We start from the raw sequence: 22,301 nt of genomic DNA, 5'->3' as shown, positions 1-22,301 counted from the left end.
ATTATACAAGCAATGTTTAATGTGTCCCTGGTTTTTGCCCTTTTGACCCACCCCAATAAATTTGGCTTTTTCCAGACTTCTTGTGCTGCGAAGTTGAGATGCAGTTAAGTATTGAGCAGATTTTACAAGGAGCTGAGAGCTGCAGGGGAAGAGAAGTTTAGTGCTAATAGCACAACAGGTTGTGTGCTTGCTTTTGATGCAGAAGGTTGTTGGTTCTACTCCCTTAAAGGGTGAATGCTGAAAGTTAAGATACTAATTATGAGCCTATCAGTTTGCCATCCATTTCCTATTGCAATATTACTAGCTTATTTTTAATGTAATTTAGGCAATTTATTCCACAGGGGCATCAGACACTTTATTGTTCGATGAAACCATGAAATATAAAGGTGATTGCTAGCACCAACCTCTTCATTACAGATTTATTTAACGTGGAATTATTTAGATGACTTTTTTACTACTTCAGAGATTGTGCATATTTACTGATAATGGTGGACTGTAGAATTGTGCATATTTACTGATAATAGTGGACTGTAGAAGTTTGAGTAGACTTTTATGATGGAAATGTTCTGAATTGGACAGTTTTGTTTCATTGTTTACTGGAAAAATGTTCAAAGCAATAGAAAGGTGTATCAAAGAGCACATGTATGTTTCATATGCAAGGGGCCTATGATTTGAAAACAGCCCAGAATTAATTTTTATCTGCCACGAGTAAAATGTATTTTCTTTGAATGTGGATTTTAATGTTGTTTCATGAATGTGAGTTTCAAGGGCAGAGAAGGTTTAATGCCAAGTTTGTTATGTCTTAGTGTTTGTGCTGTAAAATGCAAAAATAAAACTTTCAAATGAAGTTCAAATCATCATAGAAGTAAATCAGTATGCACATTAGTGTTTATGGTAAATGGAGTGAAATAGCAAATTAATGGATCATTGGAATGGCTGCAGGGAGGCTCCATTCGACCAGAGTTTTGTGAGGGGGAAGGGCAGCAAACTTAGACAGCCCCATCTGAACCATACCTCCCAACTGTCCAGATTTTCAAAGAATGAATAGATGTTTTGCTTCTTATTTTTGGTTAGTTCCTCATAAAAATTTGTGGTTTTCTGGCAAATCATTTAGGAATTAAGTCACTAAATAATGACACACCTAGTTTCAGACTTCATAACCTTCAGAAAAATGCATGCTAAAGTAAGACCTGTTCTATCAACTGTCCCAGTTTATAGAAGAGCATTTTTTAGTACTGTTTATATGTTCCCCCCAATATATTTGGCCTTGTCCAGATTTATGTCCCAGTTTATACAAGAGCAATTTTTAGTACTGTTTATATGTTCCCCCAATATATCTGGCCTTGTCCAGATTTATTGCATTAACAGGTTGAGAGGTACATGCAAATAAATTTCTTTATAGAATTAGGCATAGCCAAACCTCTGAACTGTCCCTGATTTTTGACTCAAAATGTTGCTCTTCCCCAAATGATCCCTCCGCAAAATAGCAATTTTGGAAGAAAACATGGAGGGTTTATAATTAAGAAATAATTGTAATAATCAGATTACTTTTATTTCAGAAATGCATGTAGATTATTTTATTTTGTCAGCTGCTCAAATTAGCAGTACTAATATTAAAGTGTCCCTTCTTTGACAGGTTCCCGGCTGTATTGTGTTGCTATTTTACATTTTTACATCACATTTTTTGGTCCATTTTTCATAAAATTGTGTTTGTTTGGCAAATTAGTGACAAATAATTAAAGACTGAAGTTAGAAAACAATGACAGACATTTGAGTTTCAGATTTTATACCCTTCAGAAAATTCATACTAATGCAAGACCTATTCTATTATCTTTCTAAGTTTATTAGAGCAATATTTAAAAATTGTCCTTCTGTGTATGGCTTTGTCCAGATTTCTTGCTCTGAGGTTGAGAGGTATGACACATGTGTCAGGGCCATCACAGTCAGCCAGAGACATTTCAAATTGTGACATACTTGTTGCACCCCACCATGTACTGACTCTGGATGTGTCCAAGCAAGGCAAGGAGTAGTTATGCAGTGTAAATGTGCAGTGCCCCCCCCCCCCCCCCCATCCAAGGTAGACACAAGTACTACAGTGGCTTTTCATCTGTCCTTGATTTTGCAGAAAGGTCTGGTTTCTGTCATATTTTGCACTGTTGATTTATGCTTATTACTCAAAGTGCCTGTTGCTCTGTGTTTAAGTAGCAATGCTTTAATGACCATAATGTAAGCTTGTCTGAGATCGTAAGATGCAAGTAAGCTTTAATAAATATACTGTTAAAGAATTGCCAACATTGAAAGCCTTTCTGTTGTTGCCATGCAGAGAATACTTGACTAGATAATGTATAAGCCTTGGGTATTAAAGGACATTATTCCATTATTTTAAAAAGCTCATTACACTTGTTGGAGACTTCCAGTCATCTCTACAGACTTTACCCGTAAACTAAACAGAATGCCAATCATGTGTGGTCCATAACCTGTAAAGTAATCCTTTAAGCAATGTATCTTGAGCTTGTTTCTTGTTTGCTTTTCATTTTTTACTTACATGTTTTCCCCATGAAACAAGTAGATAGTTGTCAGGCAGCAGGTCTTTTTTGGATAAGAAACATTTTTACAAGTGGGGGGCATCACAGAGATTTCTACTTTCAGCGTGTTACTTGGCACTTTAATAAAGCTGAATATAAATTATAATTAGAACTGCAGTGCAAGAAGTAGTTTGAGTTGAGTGTTTCTGGTTTTGCTTGTACTTAATTTTGACTGGCATTCCAGTAATGTATTTCAAAAATAATTTATTTTTTCATGCCTCACAACCTTTTGTTTCCATCTAGATATTAAGTAAGCTGTCATGCAGCCAATGCATTGAAATATTTTTATTCTTCTACACTTATTTTTGTCTTGATTGGACTCTCACAATGATGGTTTGCCACCCAGGGCAGCGTATTTAATGAAAGTTAGTTTTTGTGGTTTTGAGCATAGCTCCTCCCCTTTCTGGTTGGCCACACCCCTTCCCCTTGACCCCACCCATTCAGCTGTCTCCTGCAGCCCCCCTTTGATTTGAAGTCACCAGCCGCCACTGTGCAAGAAGCTTATCGAGGTGTGTTTGGGTAAAGAGGGTATCTCCTAGTTGGCTTCTTTGAAAGGCATACCAGGCACGTCTTATGCAGAGGAAGCTCCAGGACAAATCCAAGATATGCTGCATAGATTAAGGTTTTCATTTAGCCTTGAAACACAGGTGGTTTAAAAAATGAATGGATTGGTATGTGTGTGTCTGTGTCTTTGTCTGTGTGTGTGTGTGTTACATTTGAGATGTCATAGGACCATAACATACCTCACAGGAGTGAACAGCATTTGAGAACACTCTCCCTTTTCTGAACATAAGAGGCCACAGTTTCAAATTAAAGGCTTGAGCACAAAAGCATGTGAAGAAATATTTGTATGTATTTTTACTGAGATAAGAATAATGACTGGAATTGTATGACTGAGGACATAATTTGGATAATAAGAAAAAAACAAAATACTCTTGAATTGTAATGTGAAATTGAATACAATTGCACTGTAATAGTAGGTAGAAGCAACAGGCCTTATGCACCAATTACTTTCTGTCTGTCTAAGCCGGTGATTCAAAGTATAGTTGTGTTTCTAAAACCTCAGCTAGTAGCAGTAAAGATTTAGAAAGACATACACTGCCTTTGTCTTGTTCACTGTTTTCATTTTGATCTATGTTGTTTTTCTTTTTCTTATCAGTTATAGCTATGATCTGACTCATTCACTTCAGTACAATCTCACCATCTTGAAGACTCCTCTTGAAACTTTAAAACCTGAAGTAGTACCACATGCTCGCCAAGAGGGTTTTGACATTTTTGAGGCAGAGTGTCTATCTTCAAATGGTGATAATGGTAAGACTGTTATTTACTAATTTTCTGCCAGGTGGCCGAAGCCAGTAGCACTTACAGTGGATATAAAAAGTTTACACACCCCTGTTAAAATGCCAGGTTTTTGTGATATAAAAAAATGAGACCACAATAAATCATTTCAAAACTTTTCCCATCTTTAATGTGACCTATAACCTGTACAATTCAATTGAAAAATAAATAGTTTATTTTAATCAGGTCTTTGTGCAGTTGTGTACTTTTCTCAAGGTTACTGGAAGTCATGCCTGGAGCTTGTACTGCTTTTTCTGAACAGCTGCAGTATTCTTCCCAGTGTTTTTTTCCTCACCTTATGTAGCTGATTTTCTTTCAGGTCCTCTGTTTTTCTTTTTTCTTGGCATCCAGGTAGTGTACTTACTAGCCAGTTACTGAAATTTACCCAGAAGTGTAAGTCTACTGGCTTTCTCTGCTGAGTTTCTGTTTTCATATTGGGGGAGAGAGAATTAAACTGTTACTCAGTGTGCAGCCATCTTGCAAGTCCTAAACAGACTTTCTCTCACTTGTCAGTAATTTAAAATTGTTCTGGATGGAGCTGTTCCTACTTATTAAAATACTCAAAAGAAGTAAAACTTTGTTTGAAATAAAAGTTGTGATAGGAAAGGTGTTGATAGTAAAGATTCTACAGTTTTCTGCTTCTTCTTTTTCTGCTTTTAGGGGTCGCCACAGCGGATCACCTGTCCGCTCATGATTGGCAGTGGAGTTTTACAGTGTCGAGTTGCCAGCCCGGCACCCAACCTTCCACAGAAGGCACACACACGCAGTCACACCTAGGGCCAGTTTAGAGTGTCCAATCCACCTGCAGCATGTCTTTGGAATGTGGGAAGAAACTGGAGCACCCAGAGGAAACCCACGTGACCACAGGGAGGACATGCAGACTCCACACAGAAGGCACCCCAGCCGAGGATCAAACCGGAGAACCTCTTGCTGTGAGGCGACAATGCTAACCACTGCACGACCGTGGCATACCTGAAAAGTAAAGAAGGAGCCAGAATATATTGTACTAGAATAAAAGTGATATCACCATAACAGAGACAGCATATTTATGTAGCATATAGATTTGGGCAAATTTCAGACTGCTAAGGGGAACTTCATCATCTCTTCCTCCAGGGCACATGATCCTATCAAAAATTGCATTAGTAACTGTCACCTGTGTCACAGAAAAGTCAGAAACACCAGTTCTGTGCGAACTCAGTGTCATATCAGGAATAGAAGGACTGCTATCCTTACCATGGTCTATCACTAGTGGGGTCCTGCAGTGCTCTGTCCTGGGCCCACTCATTTTTTTCCATCTTCCACTTAGACATCACCACTGACTGACTACAGTTTTGCAGGTTAATGAAAACCTCCAGGTCTTGTCCTTAACCCCACTGATCAGCTTCATTCAAATGGAACTTTGCATGTGAATGGTGTGGTACAAATGACCTTGCAATCCAGAATTCTTCAGAACAAAACTGCATCAGTTTGTGTGATTTGATTCAATATTACGATACATGGCCTCTCCAAATGCATTCTAGAAGTGATAGTGGTGCTGTATCCAGTGGATCTCAGGGTCATAGAAATGACAAAGCAAGTAAGTCAAAACCAGATGCACTTTGCTAAAACTATACTCTTTTGTATACTTTCTGTTTCTAAGAGGGCAAAGCAGGGCAGGCCTGGAATGAGTCTGTGGATATCCATGCAGTTGTCATAGTTAATCTTGAAGGATTTGAGGGTGTCACTTTTGTTTAATACATCCACGGTGGTGCAGCGGTAGCGGTGTTGCCTCACAGCAAGAGGTACTCCCATTCGATTCTCGGCTGTAGTGCGGGGAGTGCCTTCTGTGTAGAGTCTGCATGTCCTCCCCACATTTGGGTGGGCAGTCAAAAGACATGCGTAAGTGGAAGTGCCTTCGTTGAAGTTTGAACGTTGAGCTGGCACCTCAGCGTTTGTGAAAATCTACTGACAATCATTAGCGGACCAGAGATCCGCTGTGGCGACCCCTAACCTGGAAAAGCCGAAAGACAACAACTTTTGTTTAATGTATAAAGGCAGCTTATTACAGAGATAGGTGAATGTTGCGTCACCACTCTCCCCGAGTATGTTTTGTTTGCATGATGGTAGAGAATCTAATTGTTTTGTCTTGCAGAGATGCAAAAAAACAAGGATAGCTTGGTCCTTGATGAAATAGCATGCAAGATATAGGTCTTCACAGAGCTGGATCATGATGAAATGGGGCGCTAGACAGGGTAGTGGATTGCTGCCCCCCCCCAACCACAGCAGCCCTTCGCAGCCACTGCAGTGTCAGTTACCATAAACACTGTTCAAACTTGTCAGTGTGCATATTATTTTCTTCTTTACTTCTGCAGTGATTCCAGATATTTGGATTTAATTTAAAGCTGCTATTTCAAATTTTATAGCACAAACACTGATAGCCATTTGTTAAATAAAAAATACAATATCACAAGGAAAAAAGACTTAGCATGAGCAAGTAAACTTCCCTGCCCATGAAACTGACATTCATTGAAAATGCAGTGAAACCCACATTCAAAGAAAATGCATCTGGCCAGTGGCAGATTAGGTTTACCTTCAGGCTATTATCAAACCGTAGGCTTGTTGCACACATTTTTAGGACAATGCCTACAAGCATGTCTTCTTAGATTCTTCCTTGTATAATAAGCACCACATTTTAGAATATATTTTAAATTGGTAGTTTTGAACTTTATTCCAGTAAGTAATGAAACAAAATGTATGAACCAATAATGACAAAACTACCAATTTCAGAACATGTCAACTATAAAAGGCCACTCAAAGTCCATCTTTACAGTCCACCAATATCAGTCAGTATGCACAGTCTTTGCAGAAGTAAAAGTCATCTAATAATTCCACATTAAAGAGATTAGTAACTAATGAAGAGGTTACTAGTAGCGAATAACTATATTTCAGTGTTTCATCTCCGAATTTAGTGTCTGCTGCCTTTGAAGAATGAATTGCCTATGTTACATTAAAAAAAGAAAAGGTAGGGAGACACAAATGTGGTAGGTGTGCACAGTGTTTTTTTGTCGCGGGGGAAAAGGAACTTTTTTTGAGGGGTATAGGTCTAAAATTGAGAAGTAATGGTTATTATACCTGCTATACCCAGGGTGTGGTCTGTTTGGCCTATTGTTTGACCTGTGAGACATATTACGTTGGAAAAACTGAACGTAAGTTGAGACAACGTATTTATGAACATATAAGGGACATAAATAAGAGGAATGACAACAATGCACTATTTAGACGCACTATCACATGTGCGAATGCCAATATTAAGTTTTGGGTTCTGGAGGAGGTTAAGAGGGGGGATAGGGGAGGTGATTGGGAATCCCTGCTGGAATACAGAGAGTTAATATGGCAGCTTAGGCTGGATGTATGTGGCCATATGGGGATAAACGATCACCTATCAATTAAACCTGCACTGAAACTTCTAGCAAACAATCCTAAAAGGAAATAATATATTGTAGAAGTTTTTTACTTTAAAAGACCATTTTATGACCTATGACTTTTTAGTAAAACATTTTGTAATTCTATTAGGAATTTGTATTTATATATTTATATATTTATATATTACATAATTTATATATTATTATTTATATTTATATATATATATAGAAAATAAAAAATAAGAATTTTTAATTGGGATTTTATTTTTGATACATTTAGTGATCTACACACATGCATATATCTGCATTTAGTGACATTACTTTATGAGGTATTGTATAGGTTCCGATTTGTACTTTTTTCATGTGTAACTTCATGAAGCACTTCTGGTTTGGAGCATATCTGTTTATATTGTTCACAGATTCATGTTCATGTTTTATATGCACAGCGCACTTTAGTTATATTTAACATTTATATAACAAAAATATTCATTTAATTATTTATACACATTTATTGTTAACTCATTATTTATTTGGTTAAAATATTTTTAGTTCTTGAATAAAAAAAGTCTAGTTATGTGTTAGTATCCTGGTACTAGAGAGAATGTGGTTAGTGCCATACTTTATTGTAGTTACTTTTTGGTAACAATTATGCAATTATGTAATTATTCAATTAATTCATTATTTTACAACGTATATAAGGCAGCTGTTTATTTTAAGAAATGGATTCTGATGAAGTCTATACGTTTTAGATGAAAGAGCGCTCAATCCCAGTTCCATTTATGCAATTTATGTAATTGTGTCATTCTTGAGTGTTTATTAAATATACTTTTATCGTTTACCGGTGCGTTGGATCCATACTTAGTGGAATCGTGCAACTGCACAACTGTTTAGTAACCTTTTTGGACATTGGTTTGGAACTTTTTTTGGAGGGTAGCCCTTTATGGTATAGCCAGCGGAGTTTGGTTTATTTCTATAATGAATTGCCTATGTTACATTAAAAAAAGAAAAAAAAGTTGGTAAGCTGGTAATACTACAATAGGGGATGGCTGGCAAGCTGACAGCAAGATGTTCTTCGTGTTTCACTGTTGCAGTCATCACATTTGGGTTATTTGCCTGCAGGTAGCCCTCAGACGGCCTGAATACTAGAGTCTTGGGATTTCTATGTCGGATGCTGTCGCTTCTTCCATGACATCAGGTCGTCAGGGGTATAAAACATGCAGCCAACACCATTACATCAGTCTTTCTTGCCACGCGGTGCCCGAAGCAGAAGCAGTTCACAAGTGCCAGTGGGCCAACTCCTGAAGTTTTTGTTTTCGAGTTTCAGACTTGAAGTCTTCTAAAAGAGAAGTACCCCGTTGGGGATCCTTTTTTCTTGCTCTAACCGATGTCGGAAAAAATTAATAATTGTTTTGCCTGTGGAAAGCAAATACCTCATAGAGATTTTCATTCTTACTGCGTCACCTGTCTAGGCCCAGACGACGACGTCCCTCGCTGTTGGTTTTGTGCTTTGTTCAACGCCCGAACTGTTCATTGTCGGGCAATTTTTGTAGCTAAATTCTTTCGCTCTTGATCCCCATACTCTGAAGTGGCTTCAATAAGCCATCCAACTGCCGATCTTCTGAAAAAACGTAAGGACAGAGACAGAGACCGCATAGGTCCAGAACTGCTGACGATGCTACCGTTAAGCTAGTCGCCAGTCCACCAGTACTCGGTGAGGCACTTTCGCAGCCCCTGATACCCGCTTCTACAGATTCACAGGCCTCTACTGAGACCCATTCAGAGTCCGGTATGCCCCGAGATGCTTCTTTGTCTATGGAACCTGTGGATGTCTCTACCTTGGATGGGTCTGGAGCCGCTGTGCATGCACTGGCTTCTGAGGGTGTATTCAGGCCTTCCAATTTTCATGTTAAACCGACTTCGTTTCAAGCCAAAAATACAGGATTTCTCAGGCCTAAAGTGCGCACTACGTCTAGGAAATTGATGACCAAAGTGCATTCTCAGGCCCACATGCCACAAAAACAAATGATTAGAATGGCTGAAGACCTTATTAGCTTAATTAGAGGATACCAGCCTTCCCCCCCTCAAAGAGACCTAGAACTGATTTTCTTTCTGATTCTTCTGATCAGGAATCTGATATCTCTGTTACTTCTGACTACCAGGACATTCAGTTATCTACCTATGAGGATTCTGATGCAGATGATTCCATTACCCTCTGCTTCCCCTCCAGAAGATTTTTCTTTTGGTGAAACCCTGCATACCCTTAGAGAGCATTTCCGCTGGGAGAGCTAGGACTACTCTCAATCCAAAAAGAGACTCAGGGAATTTTTAAACCTGCCTCAGCACAGATCTCTAGCTATCCCTCCTGTTCTGGAGATTGTAGATGATGTTTTCTTGGAATCCAGCCTTACCCCGCATACTTTGCCTCCAGCTCCCAGGAAACCTGACAGGTACTATAGAGTACCTGACTCCCACAAATTCCTTTTCAAGAATTCCACTGCGGAACCAGAGACCAATTCCCAAGGACCTAAAGGCATTAAGGCTACTACTTCCAAAAATCCTACCCCTTCAGACAGGGATTCTAGGGCTTTAGACAGATGGGATAAGAAGGTTTACACATCTGCTACTCAAGCCATTAGAGCTTTAAATTGCCAGTTTCATATGTTAATTTATCAGCAGCATATCATGGAACTAATTAAACAGACAAATATCTTGATTCCTGACTGTGCAGAACACAAAGATTTATAAGATTTAATGCATTTTGCTAACTAAGTTGGTAAACATACTTTGCAATGTGGGTTTGATCCCTTAGAAGCATCTTGCAGGGCTGCTGTCACTGGGTCTGTTCTTAGAAGGCATGCTTGGCTTAAGGAACAAAACTTGCCAGATCATGTCAAAGCAAAATTACTGAATGCACCCTTAAACCAAGAGTGCCTATTTGGCAATAAAGCAGAAGAAGCCCTCAAAAGGATGGAGGAGAAAGCTAAATCTATGCAAACTGTTAAAGATTTCTTACAAGTACAGCCACCTAGATTCAGTAGGCATTGACCTTCAAAGAACTTGTCCTTTTCAGTCCCTTCCAGGCATTCTGAGTCCAAACCCAGGGGCAGCAGACTACCAAGACTTCGGTCTCAGGTTATGCACAGATTTAAGCTGTGGGGTGCTCTCACGTCCAAAACAGGGAGTAGTAAGCCACCAGCCTCTGGTAAAATTGCACAATGACTTATCCTTATCTCTTCCAATCCTTGCCCAGGTACTTGCACCTTTAGGAGGAAAACTTGACCTGCATGCAAAAAACTGGAAACTCATTACCCAAGGCAAATGGGTTTTAAACATTGTTTCCCTAGGATACAGATTCCACGTCCACTCATCCCCAATCCTAAGTGGATGGCCAGACCTCCCCCCCAAACCAGTGGGCAGAGGCCCAAAAGCAAGTACTTTTCTCCTCAGCATCAAGGCTATTCAACATGTCCCAGCAGAACAAAGGGGACAAGGCTTTTATTCCAGACTGTTTCTGGTTCCCAGAAAAGAAAACTCCTTGCATCCTATCCTGGATCTGTCTATTCTCAACACCTTTCTGGTGGTTCCAAAATACAAAATGCTAACTCTCCAACAGCTTCTTCCTGTGCTAGTCAAGGATTCCTGACTTACAACCCTAGACTTAAAAGAAGCTTATCTGCACATCCCCATAAGGGAATCTTGCAGGAAATACCTACGCTTCAGAGCAGACTCTATGCACTATCAGTTCTCTGCATATCCCTTTGGCTTATCTACTGCGCCCAGGGTTCACAAAGTGCCTAGCTCCAGCCGTTGCATTTTGCAGGTAGAGAAGTATTCAGATTTACCCATATTTGGGCGATTGCCTGATTCAGGCGGAAAGTCAGGATTTGCTATTACTGCACCTGGCATTTGTAAAGAGACTGCTAACTTCACTGAGGTAGACCATCAATGAAAAGAAATCACAACTAGTACCCTGCCAACAGATTGTATTCCTGGGAGCAATCTTGAACACAACTTCCCTTATGTCATGCCTCACTCCAGAGAAACAAACTTATTTGACAAACTACTTCGATCTACTAGCCACCAAAACCCAGGTATCTGCAAGAAAAATACTGCAAGCCCTGGGGTTCATGGCCTCTTGCATTCTGTTAATTTCATATGCAAGACTGCATATGAAGAAACTTCAATGGTACCTAAAAAGTCTATGGTGTCAACATTCTCAGGACCTGGAGACTATGATTCCTATCATTCCTTGTCTAAGGACAGAGTTCCTTTGGTGGGCAGAGGCCTGCAACCACAACAAGGGACTCTCTTTCACTGTACCCCCTGCCGCACAAACCCTAACAACAGACGCATCAGACTGTGCATGGGGGGCTCACATGGTAGGGCAGTGCATTCAGGGCAAATAGAACCCAAAGCAGATGCATCTGCATATCAATCAAAAAGAAATGTTAGCTGTACAGAGTGCTCTGACAGCCTTCAAAGACCTTATTCTTCCAGGGAAACTATTGGTAAAGACAGACAACACCACAGTTATGTAATACATAAACAAGCAGGGAGGAACCCATTCCTACCCACTCTGCAGACTAGCCATGGCTCTGTGGAACACAGCCTTGAGCAACTAAGTGAACCTACAAGCTCAATTCCTGCCAAGCAAACTAAATTCACTGGCAGATGACTTAAGCAGAAATCTCATGGATCCACAAGAGTGGAAATTGGAACCTAAAATATTCAAGCTTTTGAGGAACAGGTGGAGGACACCAGAGGTGGACCTGTTTGCTTCCCCTCAGAAATATCAGTTGAACAAATGCTGCACCAGAACTCCCCACAGCCAAGCTTGGAAAGTGAGTGCCCTGTCCTTTACCTGGAAAAGCCTCGCAGTCTATGCCTTTCACCCTCTGCCTCTCCTCTCGAAGGTTCTACTAAAGATCAAACGGGAGAAGCGAAGGACAATCCTGATTGAGCCAGACTGGCCACGCCAGCACTGGCACCCTCTTTTGCACAGTCTGACAGTGCTACAACCATGGCACTTGCCTCAGACTCCCTCCCAGCAGGCGGGCCAGATTCTGCACCCTCAGCCACAGACCCTGAACCTTACAGCCTGGCTAATCCCCTGAACTCATCACCAGCAGCCTTCAGTAAGCAGGTGCTGGATGTCATTCTTGAGGCAAGGAGGCCTAGTACTAGAAAATCCTATTCAGAAAAGTGGAAAAGATACTGTTCCTGGAGCCAGTCTCAGGGGGTGGACACAACCGTGCCCAGCTTACCTCATATACTAGATTACTTAACAGAAATGCTCTGCAAGGGCCTATCCTTCTCTTCAATTAAGATTCATGCTTCTGCCATCTCAGCTCATTATAATACTGAGCCACCCCTCTTCTCTCATCCTCTGGTAAAACAGTTCCTTAGAGGAGCCAACAATTTAAGACCCCCTTCCCAGGAGAGCTCCCACTCAAGCCTGGGACCTTAACTTTGTATTGGAAAAACTCACACTGCCACTCTTTGAACCGACTGCTACAACAGAGTTAAAATTCCTCTCATGGAAAACAGCTTTACTTCTAGCCATCACTTCAGCAAGAAGAGTGTCTGAACTGCAGGCCCTTATGGCAGTGGAACCCTTCAATGTGAAGTTGTTAAATCTCGCCATTTATTCTCACTGATGGGTTCAGAGCTGATCCTCGGCTCAGACACGGCCTATAGCAAAGCTCAAGGTTTGCCAGTAGCTCGAGACCAAGCCCCTTATGCCATGATGCACTGCTGGAATTACCTCAGATCTAGTTTGCTGCGGCACAGATCACGGTGTTCCAGATAGCTCGGACCATTATTAATCGATAGATTCATCTATTTGCAAGTTTAAAAACTTTTTTTCTTGACTTCTTGATAGGATAGTATATATATATATATATATATATATATATATATGTAGAAAAATCCAAAATTTGGATGGAAGGAGGCAGCAAAAATATGTCACGATGTTAAATCCAACAATGTAAGGAATCTCCACTGAAAGAATCCACTGAAGAAATCAAGTGCAAAGCAATTACTTTAATAACACATAGAACAAAAACAGAGATGAGCGCTTTCGTGGACTCCCATCCGCTTCATCAGATAACTCTTCATTAGATAACTCTCTTGTTATCTAAATTCTTAACTAGAGGCAATTTAAAACTTGTATTATATTTATCTATTTCTTATACATCTGTATATTATAGAAGTATTTTTAACATATTTTTACATATTACATATTTATATAGTTTTTATACTATTTTTAACCTTGTAAATCTTGACGTAGTCTATACACATTATTTAATTAAACTGTTTTAAATTGCCTCTAGTTAAGAATTTAGATAACAAGAGAGTATATCTCATTAACTAATGATGCAATTGATCACATGACCCTATTCTATTGTATTTAAATCAACTGCCTACCATGTATTTTTATCTGATGAAGCGGATGGGAGTCCGCGAAAGCGCTCATTTTTGTTTTTGTTCTTTGTGTTATTAAAGTACTTGCTTTGCACTTGATTTCTTCAGTGGATTCTTTCAGTGGAGATTCCTTACATTGTTGGATTTAACATCGTGACATATTTTTGCTGCCTCCTTCCATCCAAATTTTGGATTTTTCTACATACACAGTTGGGACTTTTTGCTTGCTTGTTATACATATATATATATTTATATATATATATATATATATTATATATAATCTCTACACTTTTAAACTTAGACTTAGTTTTAGATTAGAGCCCTGTGTTGGCTTCTGTTTTTCTGTATTGTTGGGCCTAAGAAGTTGGCCTTGTATTTAACCTCATTCTTAGGTGCACCTTGGTAGATAATTTCTAAGTGAGTTGTTTAATTCTTTAAAACTGTTTAATCAGATAATAGAAATGTCTAATGAGAAAGAGAAGCCTCATCCAAAATCTGGCTTCAAAAAATGTCTGTCACTGATGGGCATGTTCAATGTGTTTCATTGTCTGGGGGATAAACACCTCCAAGACTCTTGCAGTATATGTCACTCCTTCTCCAGGGTACTTTTGGAGAGAAGGAGGAAATTAGTAGACAGGGGTTTACTTCAGCACCCTTTCTCCGCAGCGCTGGGTGACCAGGATGGTGCTAGTAGATCCGCAAAATCTTCCAAATCCTCAGGTGACTCGAAAGCATCCAAAAAGACTAAAAAAATGGAGGGTGTATGGTCATCGGTTCCACTGTCCTCGGAACCGAGTGCCCCTTCTGTTTGGAGCCATCTCACAGCTTTGGAGCCAGTCTCTGAGATTCCCTCATAGCCTCTGCTCCAGTCAGCACCTTCAGTGCACTCCTCAAAGTCTTCTGTCAGCCTCTCAGATATGGATATGGACCAGCTGGTGCAGAAGCTTCTACGAGCACCAGGCCTTGCTAAATTATTTTCGGCTCCGACACCTTCGTCTGAGCTGAAGACCATTAACCCGGTCTTGACTACTCCTCCTCCGAGCCGTACTGGACTTTCGGAGCCGAAGGGGCCCAACCTGATAGTTGTTGAGCCTGTGGAGCTGAGACTTCCACCAGTGTTATCGGTTCCATCTTCTCGGATGTCCTCGGCACTGGCCGGGGACTCTAGGAACCAACACTTTCCTTTCGGGTCCGGGGAGGATAGCCATACCGATTTGTCGGTGCCGACTCTTCCTCTCGGGGCTTCGGCACGGATAATCTCGGCTCCTACTTCGGGCTCAGAGCCCATGGCCTCGGTGCGGGAGGATTGGACGGTCCCTTCCGATCCATCTGCCCCTTCTTGTCGGAGCTATGGTGTGTTCAATGCCATGAGGAGAGTCCTCTCTCCAAAGACATCAGCATCAGGTTTGGCTTCCTCCTCCCCTCAAGCGCCTGTGTCCATTCCTGCTTCTACCAGTCCACCCAAGCGTAGAGACCCTGAGCCTCAAGTAACCCCACAGGGTGCCCCCTACTATTCTGAGACCTCCCCAGATCCCCCCACTGAGGAGGTACCCAGGAAGAGACTGTGCAAGAGGAGGCACTTAGACTCCCCACATGAGTCTTTGACATCTGACACTGACTTGGATGAGTCAGAAGGGTCCCCTTGATCCCCTTCTGAGGATATCTCCTTTGTGGAGATATTAGTGATCCTTAATCAGAGGGGCGGTTGGCAGTCCAAAAGCCCTACTGAAGACGAGTCAGTGCTCTTGAAGGCTTTCAGGTCCCAACCTTCCACTTCTTGGGTGTCTCCGCCTTACGATGAGCTCATGGAATTGATCTCCCGTAAGGTGTGGGAGTCTCCGGAGGCCATGGAACCTGTCCCTCAGAAGCCAAATAAGTTCATCTCTGCCCCAGTGGACAAAGCCTTTTTGACTAAGGGAGTGCCTGTTGATGCCAACGTGGTAGCTGCAGCCACCAAAAAGGAAACATCTGAGACATCCTCATCTATCCATCCTCCTAACAGAGATTCTAGGATCATGGATATATATGGGAAACGCATGTTTAGTTCAGCAACCTTTTCCCTTCGATCACTGAACTATTTAACCCATTTTACAAGACTACAAAGAGATCTCCTGAAAAAGCTAGGAGATACTCTCCAGGGTACGGTAGGGGTTGCCGACAAAGTTAACACACAGCTCGCTACCTTAAACTCAATTGTGAACTCGTCCATGCGCCTCCTATCTTATGCAGCTGATAGTTCGAGTAGAGACGCTAGTTCAGGCATTGCTCTACGTAGACAAGCCTGGATGCGTCTCTGTTCCTTTGCAGAGCCTTTCAAGTCTTCCTTTATCAACACCCCATTTGATGGCTCATCCCTGTTTGGGCCCAAGGTAAGGAAACTCTAACCCGGTGTGAGCAGGAAGGCAAGACTCTATCTGCCGTTGGAGTCCATTTTTCTACCCCTACTCGGCCCTATCCCAAGGGTCCTAAGGGCGGACAAATGTGGTTCCGAAAAGCACAGGGAACCTTTCAGGACACACGTGGAGAACCCCCCTCTAGAGGCAGAAGAGAGGGTTATAATGGAAGACGCCACCCGCGCGGCAGGGGGGGTCCGCAACAGCAGGGTGACAGAGGCCAGTTCTCTGGTCAGCCCTACCAGTGTTCCTGAAAGGAGACCCGGCTGTCCAGCTCTGGAGGCATTCGAGGGTCACTTATCTTTGTACCCAGAAGCCTGGCTAAACATAACGTCTGATACCTGGGTACAAAGCATCATTTCCAGAGGGTATTTCCTACCATTCTCTTCCTCTCCCACTCCTGTAAACAGAATCCTGAATGTTCCACCCTGTCTCAGGGAACAAGCTACCATAGAGGTCTGCAAGTTGCTAGAAAAAAGAGTCATCCAGCCAGTCCCAGCAGACCAAGTTGGATTTGGAACTTACTGAAGATTCTTTTTGGTTCTAAACAAAACAGGGGACTGGAGACCTATCTTGGACCTCAGCAGACTCAACCAATTTGTAAAAAAAAGAGAAGTTCCGAATGGTCACGCTTCAGGCCATTCTTCCCTTCCTGGGGAAAGGTGATTGGATGTGCTTCATTGATCTCAAGGATGCGTACTACCACATAAAGATGGGCAGACGCTGCAAAGATCACCTGCATTTCCGGCTGGGAGCCAATCACTACCAGTTTCGAGCCCTGCCCTTTCGTCTTACTACAACCCCAGAGTGTTCACCGAATGCATGGCAGTGGTCACGGCTCACCTGAGGTGTCTAGGATGCCAGGTGTTTCCATATCTAGACGATTGGCTCCTCACCGCTACCACCAGGCATCAATTGATTCAGGCAACACAATCTACTCTGACACTCTGCCACCACTTAGGTATTGCAGTCAACTTTGAAAAGTCTGCCTTGTCGCCATCGCAGCATACCATCTTTATAGGAGCAGAGTTAGATACCACCACTCTACGTCTTCCAGTCGAAAGGGTCTCACTTCTTCGCCAGCACGTCAACTCATTGGTGTCAAAGAACAGAGCTACAGCAGCAGAGGTCTTGAAAGTACTAGGTTTGATAGCGGCAGCAATTCTAGCCATTCCACTCGCAAGGATGCATATGCGAATTCTTCAATGGCTCGTGTTCGCTCAGTGGTCTTACCAGAAGTTACTAATGAACCATTTGATTCTCATCACAAATTCTTCCAAGAGAGACCTTTGGTGGTGGTTGACATCTCTTCATGTCACAGTAGGAAGACCTTTTGTGCTCCCCCCCCTCCCCAGTAGCCACTGTGACCATGGATGCTTACCTGATAGGGTGGGGGGGCATTTTCAGGGAAAGACTGCCCAAGGCACATGAACGGATCAAGAGTCACATCTGCATATCAATGTTCTGGAGTTGAGAGCAGTACTTCTGGTGTTGCAGTACTTCCAGGACTCTCTTCCTCTAGGGACAATTGCAATTCAGACAGACAACATGTCAGTGGTCTGGTACTTGAACAAACAGGGCGGAACTTCCTGACACACCTGTCAAGGGACCTCCATCCTTTATTGCAGTCTCTAAAGCTGACTGCTTGGCTGATCCACTTCCCCAAATAGCCAGGCTTCATTCACTCTCAGATGACACAAGACAAATTCTATGGTCTTCTCATAAGCCATCCACCAGAAAACTATATCTCAGTAAGTGGAAAAGGTTCTCAGTTTGGGCCAGTATACAAAAAAGATGACCCTTTCCGAGCTCCTCCGTCATCCATTTTAGAGTTTTTGACTATGATTTTTAAGGAAGGAGCAGCAGCTGCCACAGTTCGAGTTCAGTTAGCCGCCATATCAAATTTCCACCTTGGATTTGATGGATTAAATGTTATGGGCCCATAAGTTATCTAAGGTTTTTCTTAAAGGTGTTTTTCACATGAGACCTCCTGTCAAAATTCTTTATTCCCCCTGAAATTTGAATTTTATGCTGTCTCAAATAATTCTTTCCCTCTTCGAACCAGCATCATCTTGTGATCTCAAATTCCTGTCCGGGAAAACTATTTTTATAGTGGTCATTACTTCTGCCCGCAGAGTGTCTGAATTTCAAGCATTATCTATCAGACCTCCTTACATGATTTTCCATGCTGATAGAGTATCTCTCAGAACAAACCCCTCCTTTTTGCCTAAAGTCTATTCTGAGTCCAATATCAATCAGGTCATTGAGTTGCCAGTCTTTTTTCCCCAACTATTCCAACAAATTGGAATACATGCTGCACAAACTTGACGTACATAGACAGCTCAGATTTTATCTTGATAGAACTAAGGATATTAGAAAAATCAGATCAACTCTTCGTATTCTTTTCGGAGACCAGAAAAGGTAGACCAGTGGCTAAGACAACCCTTTCAAAATGGTTATCGGATTGTATCTCATTTGTTCATGCAAATGCTAACATACCTTTGCCACACAAAGCAAAGGCTCATTCAACCAGAGCCGTTTCTACATCTTCTGCTTTTCAAGCTAAATTGCCCCTTGACAATTGTGCTGCAGCCACTTGGTCTAAGCCTCATACCTTTATCACTCATTACAAAGTAGATAAGGCTTCCAGGGACAGGTCTTCCTTTGGTTCCACAGTCGTGAAAAATGTACTCCCGTGAGCCATCCAGGATTGCGGGTGCTAGGGACTGTACCCATCAGTGAGAATAAACGGCGAGATTTAACAACTTCACATAAAGACGTTATGTACTCACCATAATATTCCATGTGAGTTGTTTATCTCGCCTTTATTCTCACGTCCCTCCCTTCATCCCCCTCCTGGCTGATAGTTGACCTAGAGGCTAGTATCATCCTGGTTGTTCAATACTTCTTCTTCCTTCTTGGTGAGTGCTCCCCTTACAGGAGTATATATACACTCAGCAAACAAGATCTGAGGTAATTCCAGCAGTGCATCATGGAATAAGGGGCTTGGTCTCGAGCTACTGGCAAACCTTGAGCTTTGCTATAGGCCATGTCATAGCCGAGGATCGGCTCCAAACCCATCAGTGAGAATAAAGGCGAGATAAACAACTCACATGGAATGTTATGGTGAGTACATAATTTCTTTTTATCTTCCATGCGGACAGGGTTTCCCTCAGGACTAATGCATCTTTTATGCCCAAGGTGGTGTCTAGTGTGACTTTGAACCAGTCCATTAATTTTCCAACCTTTTTTCCCTAATCCTCAGAATAAAGGGGAAAGGATACTGCATTCCCTGGACGTACACAGGCAGCTTAGATTCTATCTGGACAGGACTAAGCCTCTCAGAAAATCTGACCAGCTGCTAGTCAGCTTTGCTGCAGGAGCAGAGGGCAAGGCCGTTTCAAAGCAAACCATTTCTAAATGGTTAGCTCACTGCATCCATTTCTACTACAAATACCATGGAAAACCTACCCCACAGGGGATAAGAACACATTCCACTAGGGCTACATCTACCTCTACTGCATTTCTCAGGGGAGTCCCTACCAGGGACATCCTGGAAGCTGCAGCCTGGAGCTCTGTACACACTTTCACCAAGCATTACCACTTGCCTATCTTTTCTAAATTCAGAGCTGAATTTGCCATAGCAGTCTTACAGGGCCTGATTGCCAGCCCTATTGCTTCTTAACTACCGCCACCCTTCCTTAGCTTTGGGAATCAACCCAAATATGACGACTGCAACAGTGAAACACGAAGAACATAGTACAGTTGTGTACACTTAACATAAATGTAGATGTTCAAGTGTATTCACTATTGCAGTCCTGTTTACCTCCCTCCATCCCCCTGACTTGTCTTTGCTTTTACCTATTCTTTTTGGTTTGGCATATCTTATACCATGTGTATTTGCTTTTTGCTGGGGGTGTTCCACACCATATAATTGCTTCCTATTTTAGGGGCACCTGACATCTGGGGGCAAGAAAAACTGATGTAATGGCATCGGCTGCATGTTTTATACGCCTGACGTCATGGAAGAAGTGACAGCATCTGATGCAGAAATCCCAAGACTCTGGTATTCAGGCCGGCTGAGGGCTACCTGCAGGCACTGCAGGCAGATAACCCAAATGTGATGACTGCAACAGTGAATACACTCAAACATCTACATTTATGGTAAGTGTACACAACTGTAATTTCTTAGTTACTAGTCATCTCATCCAAAGGAAGGCACACTCAGAAGTGCAGCACTGCCATGCCCCCATCCTCCTTAAAGTGCACCGTAACATCAGCAATTCATCCACATGATATGAGAGTAGAACCAACAGCCTTCTGCACCAAAGGCAAGTATGCTACCTGTTGTGCTACTAATATTGCTTTCAAATTCAGCAACACAGATAATGGCTGCCATTTGCTAAACAAAACAGTTGCACACTGAAAAAAAGACTTAGCATGAGCAACATTAAACTTCTCATCCCTTGAAACTCACAATTCCTTGAAAATGCACTGAAACTCACAATTCCTTTATTAGTCTGGTAGTTGGTGTACAAGATTCATTGCCATCCTTAATTAGGACATTACACACACACACACACACACACACACACACACACACACACACACACACACACACACACTCTCTCTCTCTCTCTCTCTCTCTCTCACACACACACACTCACAGAATCACCCACATTCTAGTTAAGAACAACTTTAAACTTATGAAATAACGGCTGTGTTACTGCAATGGGTTGTATTAAAGATGCATGCATGGATGCATAGTGCATGTGCATGTGTCTTAAAGGAGAAGATGCCACTGCTGCTAACACATTACAAAGAAATGTTAATTTTTTTTTTTTTTAATTCAAAGGTAAATGTGGAAGCCCTGGCCAGAGGGACCCCCAGTACCAGGTGGCCAGTAGCCCCCTCCCAGCCACCGGGTCCTAGGTAGTTGCCTAGGTCACCTAGTGCTGGATCCGGCTCTGGGTCTTGATGTAAGAGTCAATAAGAGACTGGGTATAGTAATAAGTCTTCAAGTGTGTCTTGGTAGCTCAGAGTTTTAGACCAGTACTCTTCTAAATTAAGCAATACTGGTGCCTTTCTAGCTGTGTAATGCATCTGGACAGGTACATATTAATGGAGGTATAGTAGTCTATAACTGATCTTATTAGAGCAGACTGCAGTAGGGCAATATCTTCTTTTGACATGGATGAGATGATTTAAGATATCAGTTGACCTAAACAGAAGGATTTTCTAACTAGATCTGCTGCATGGTGGTTGAAAGAGAAGGTGCTGTCAACCCACTTGCCGAGATTCTTGATTACCATGTTATTTTGAAGTAGGATGCAAGCTGTGGTGTAAGCTGGAGACTTGCGATTATTTATTTATTTTGTGAAATACAGCAACATTGCATATCTTTGCATTTAATTTTAACCCTTTGTTTAGTATACCATTTTAAGTGAGGATTACTTCCTGCTATAGTAATATCATGCAAGGGGTGATTGGGCAGTAACACCCAACTTGCACTTGCTAGCAAATTTCATTAGCCACTGATTTGGATTTATTGATTGGAGATCAGAGAACTACATGTGAAATGGGAAGGGTCCTAGCACTGATACCTGAAGTACAGCTTTAATTAATTACTTGCTTTCTGGCGTGACACTTCCCACTTTAATTATGTGGTGTCCACCTTATCACATATGCTTAAATTAGATCTCTTAGGGGATGGTATCAGATACCTTGCCCAGTTCAAGTAGACCGTATTGAGACCTTCACAAAGTAGTTTATTAAGCTGAGTAGGCATCCTCTTCCTCTGACAAAGACCAAATTGTGGAGGATCATGATGTATGATATTTTTGATATCACAGTTTTGAAGTCAAGTGTAATGTGCTCCATGGCCTTGCAGATTAGACTGAGTTAGACTGGACAGGTCTGTAGTTCCTAGCGGCCTGTGTTGGGCTCTTTTATGAAAGGGTATCAGCATTATCACTACAGCAGTTCTCCATGCTTTATGAATGTGCCCTGTAGTTATGTTTACATTAAACATTTTTAAGAGAGATTATGTGAAGGTGTTTTTGACATGCTTTGTTAAGCATCCAGGTATGTTGCCTCGGACTATTTTTGGCTTTTGCTAGCATAGTTAGAACATGTTCCTTTAAGAGCTTAGATGGTGTCAG

General features: G+C 41.7%; 1 protein-coding gene across 4 annotated transcripts in view; it reads left to right on the top strand.

Moving 5' to 3' along the window:
* Nucleotides 1-22,301, top strand: part of FIG4 (FIG4 phosphoinositide 5-phosphatase) — a 3,828,182-nt gene that overhangs the window by 1,064,402 nt on the left and 2,741,479 nt on the right. For all 4 annotated transcript variants that reach the window (XM_044066775.1, XM_044066785.1, XM_044066766.1 and 1 more), the window contains exon 7: nucleotides 3,745-3,896. In XM_044066775.1, coding sequence (XP_043922710.1) covers nucleotides 3,745-3,896 — 152 coding nt within the window. The remainder of the gene's footprint in view (nucleotides 1-3,744; nucleotides 3,897-22,301) is intronic.

The sequence above is a fragment of the Protopterus annectens genome, chromosome 1.part0, assembly GCF_019279795.1.
Source record: "Protopterus annectens isolate FY-2018-M chromosome 1.part0, PAN1.0, whole genome shotgun sequence".
Taxonomy (NCBI): Eukaryota; Metazoa; Chordata; order Ceratodontiformes; family Protopteridae; genus Protopterus; species Protopterus annectens.
The sequence above is the reverse complement of the archived record's forward strand: the minus strand, read 5'-3'. Positions and strand labels throughout refer to the sequence as shown.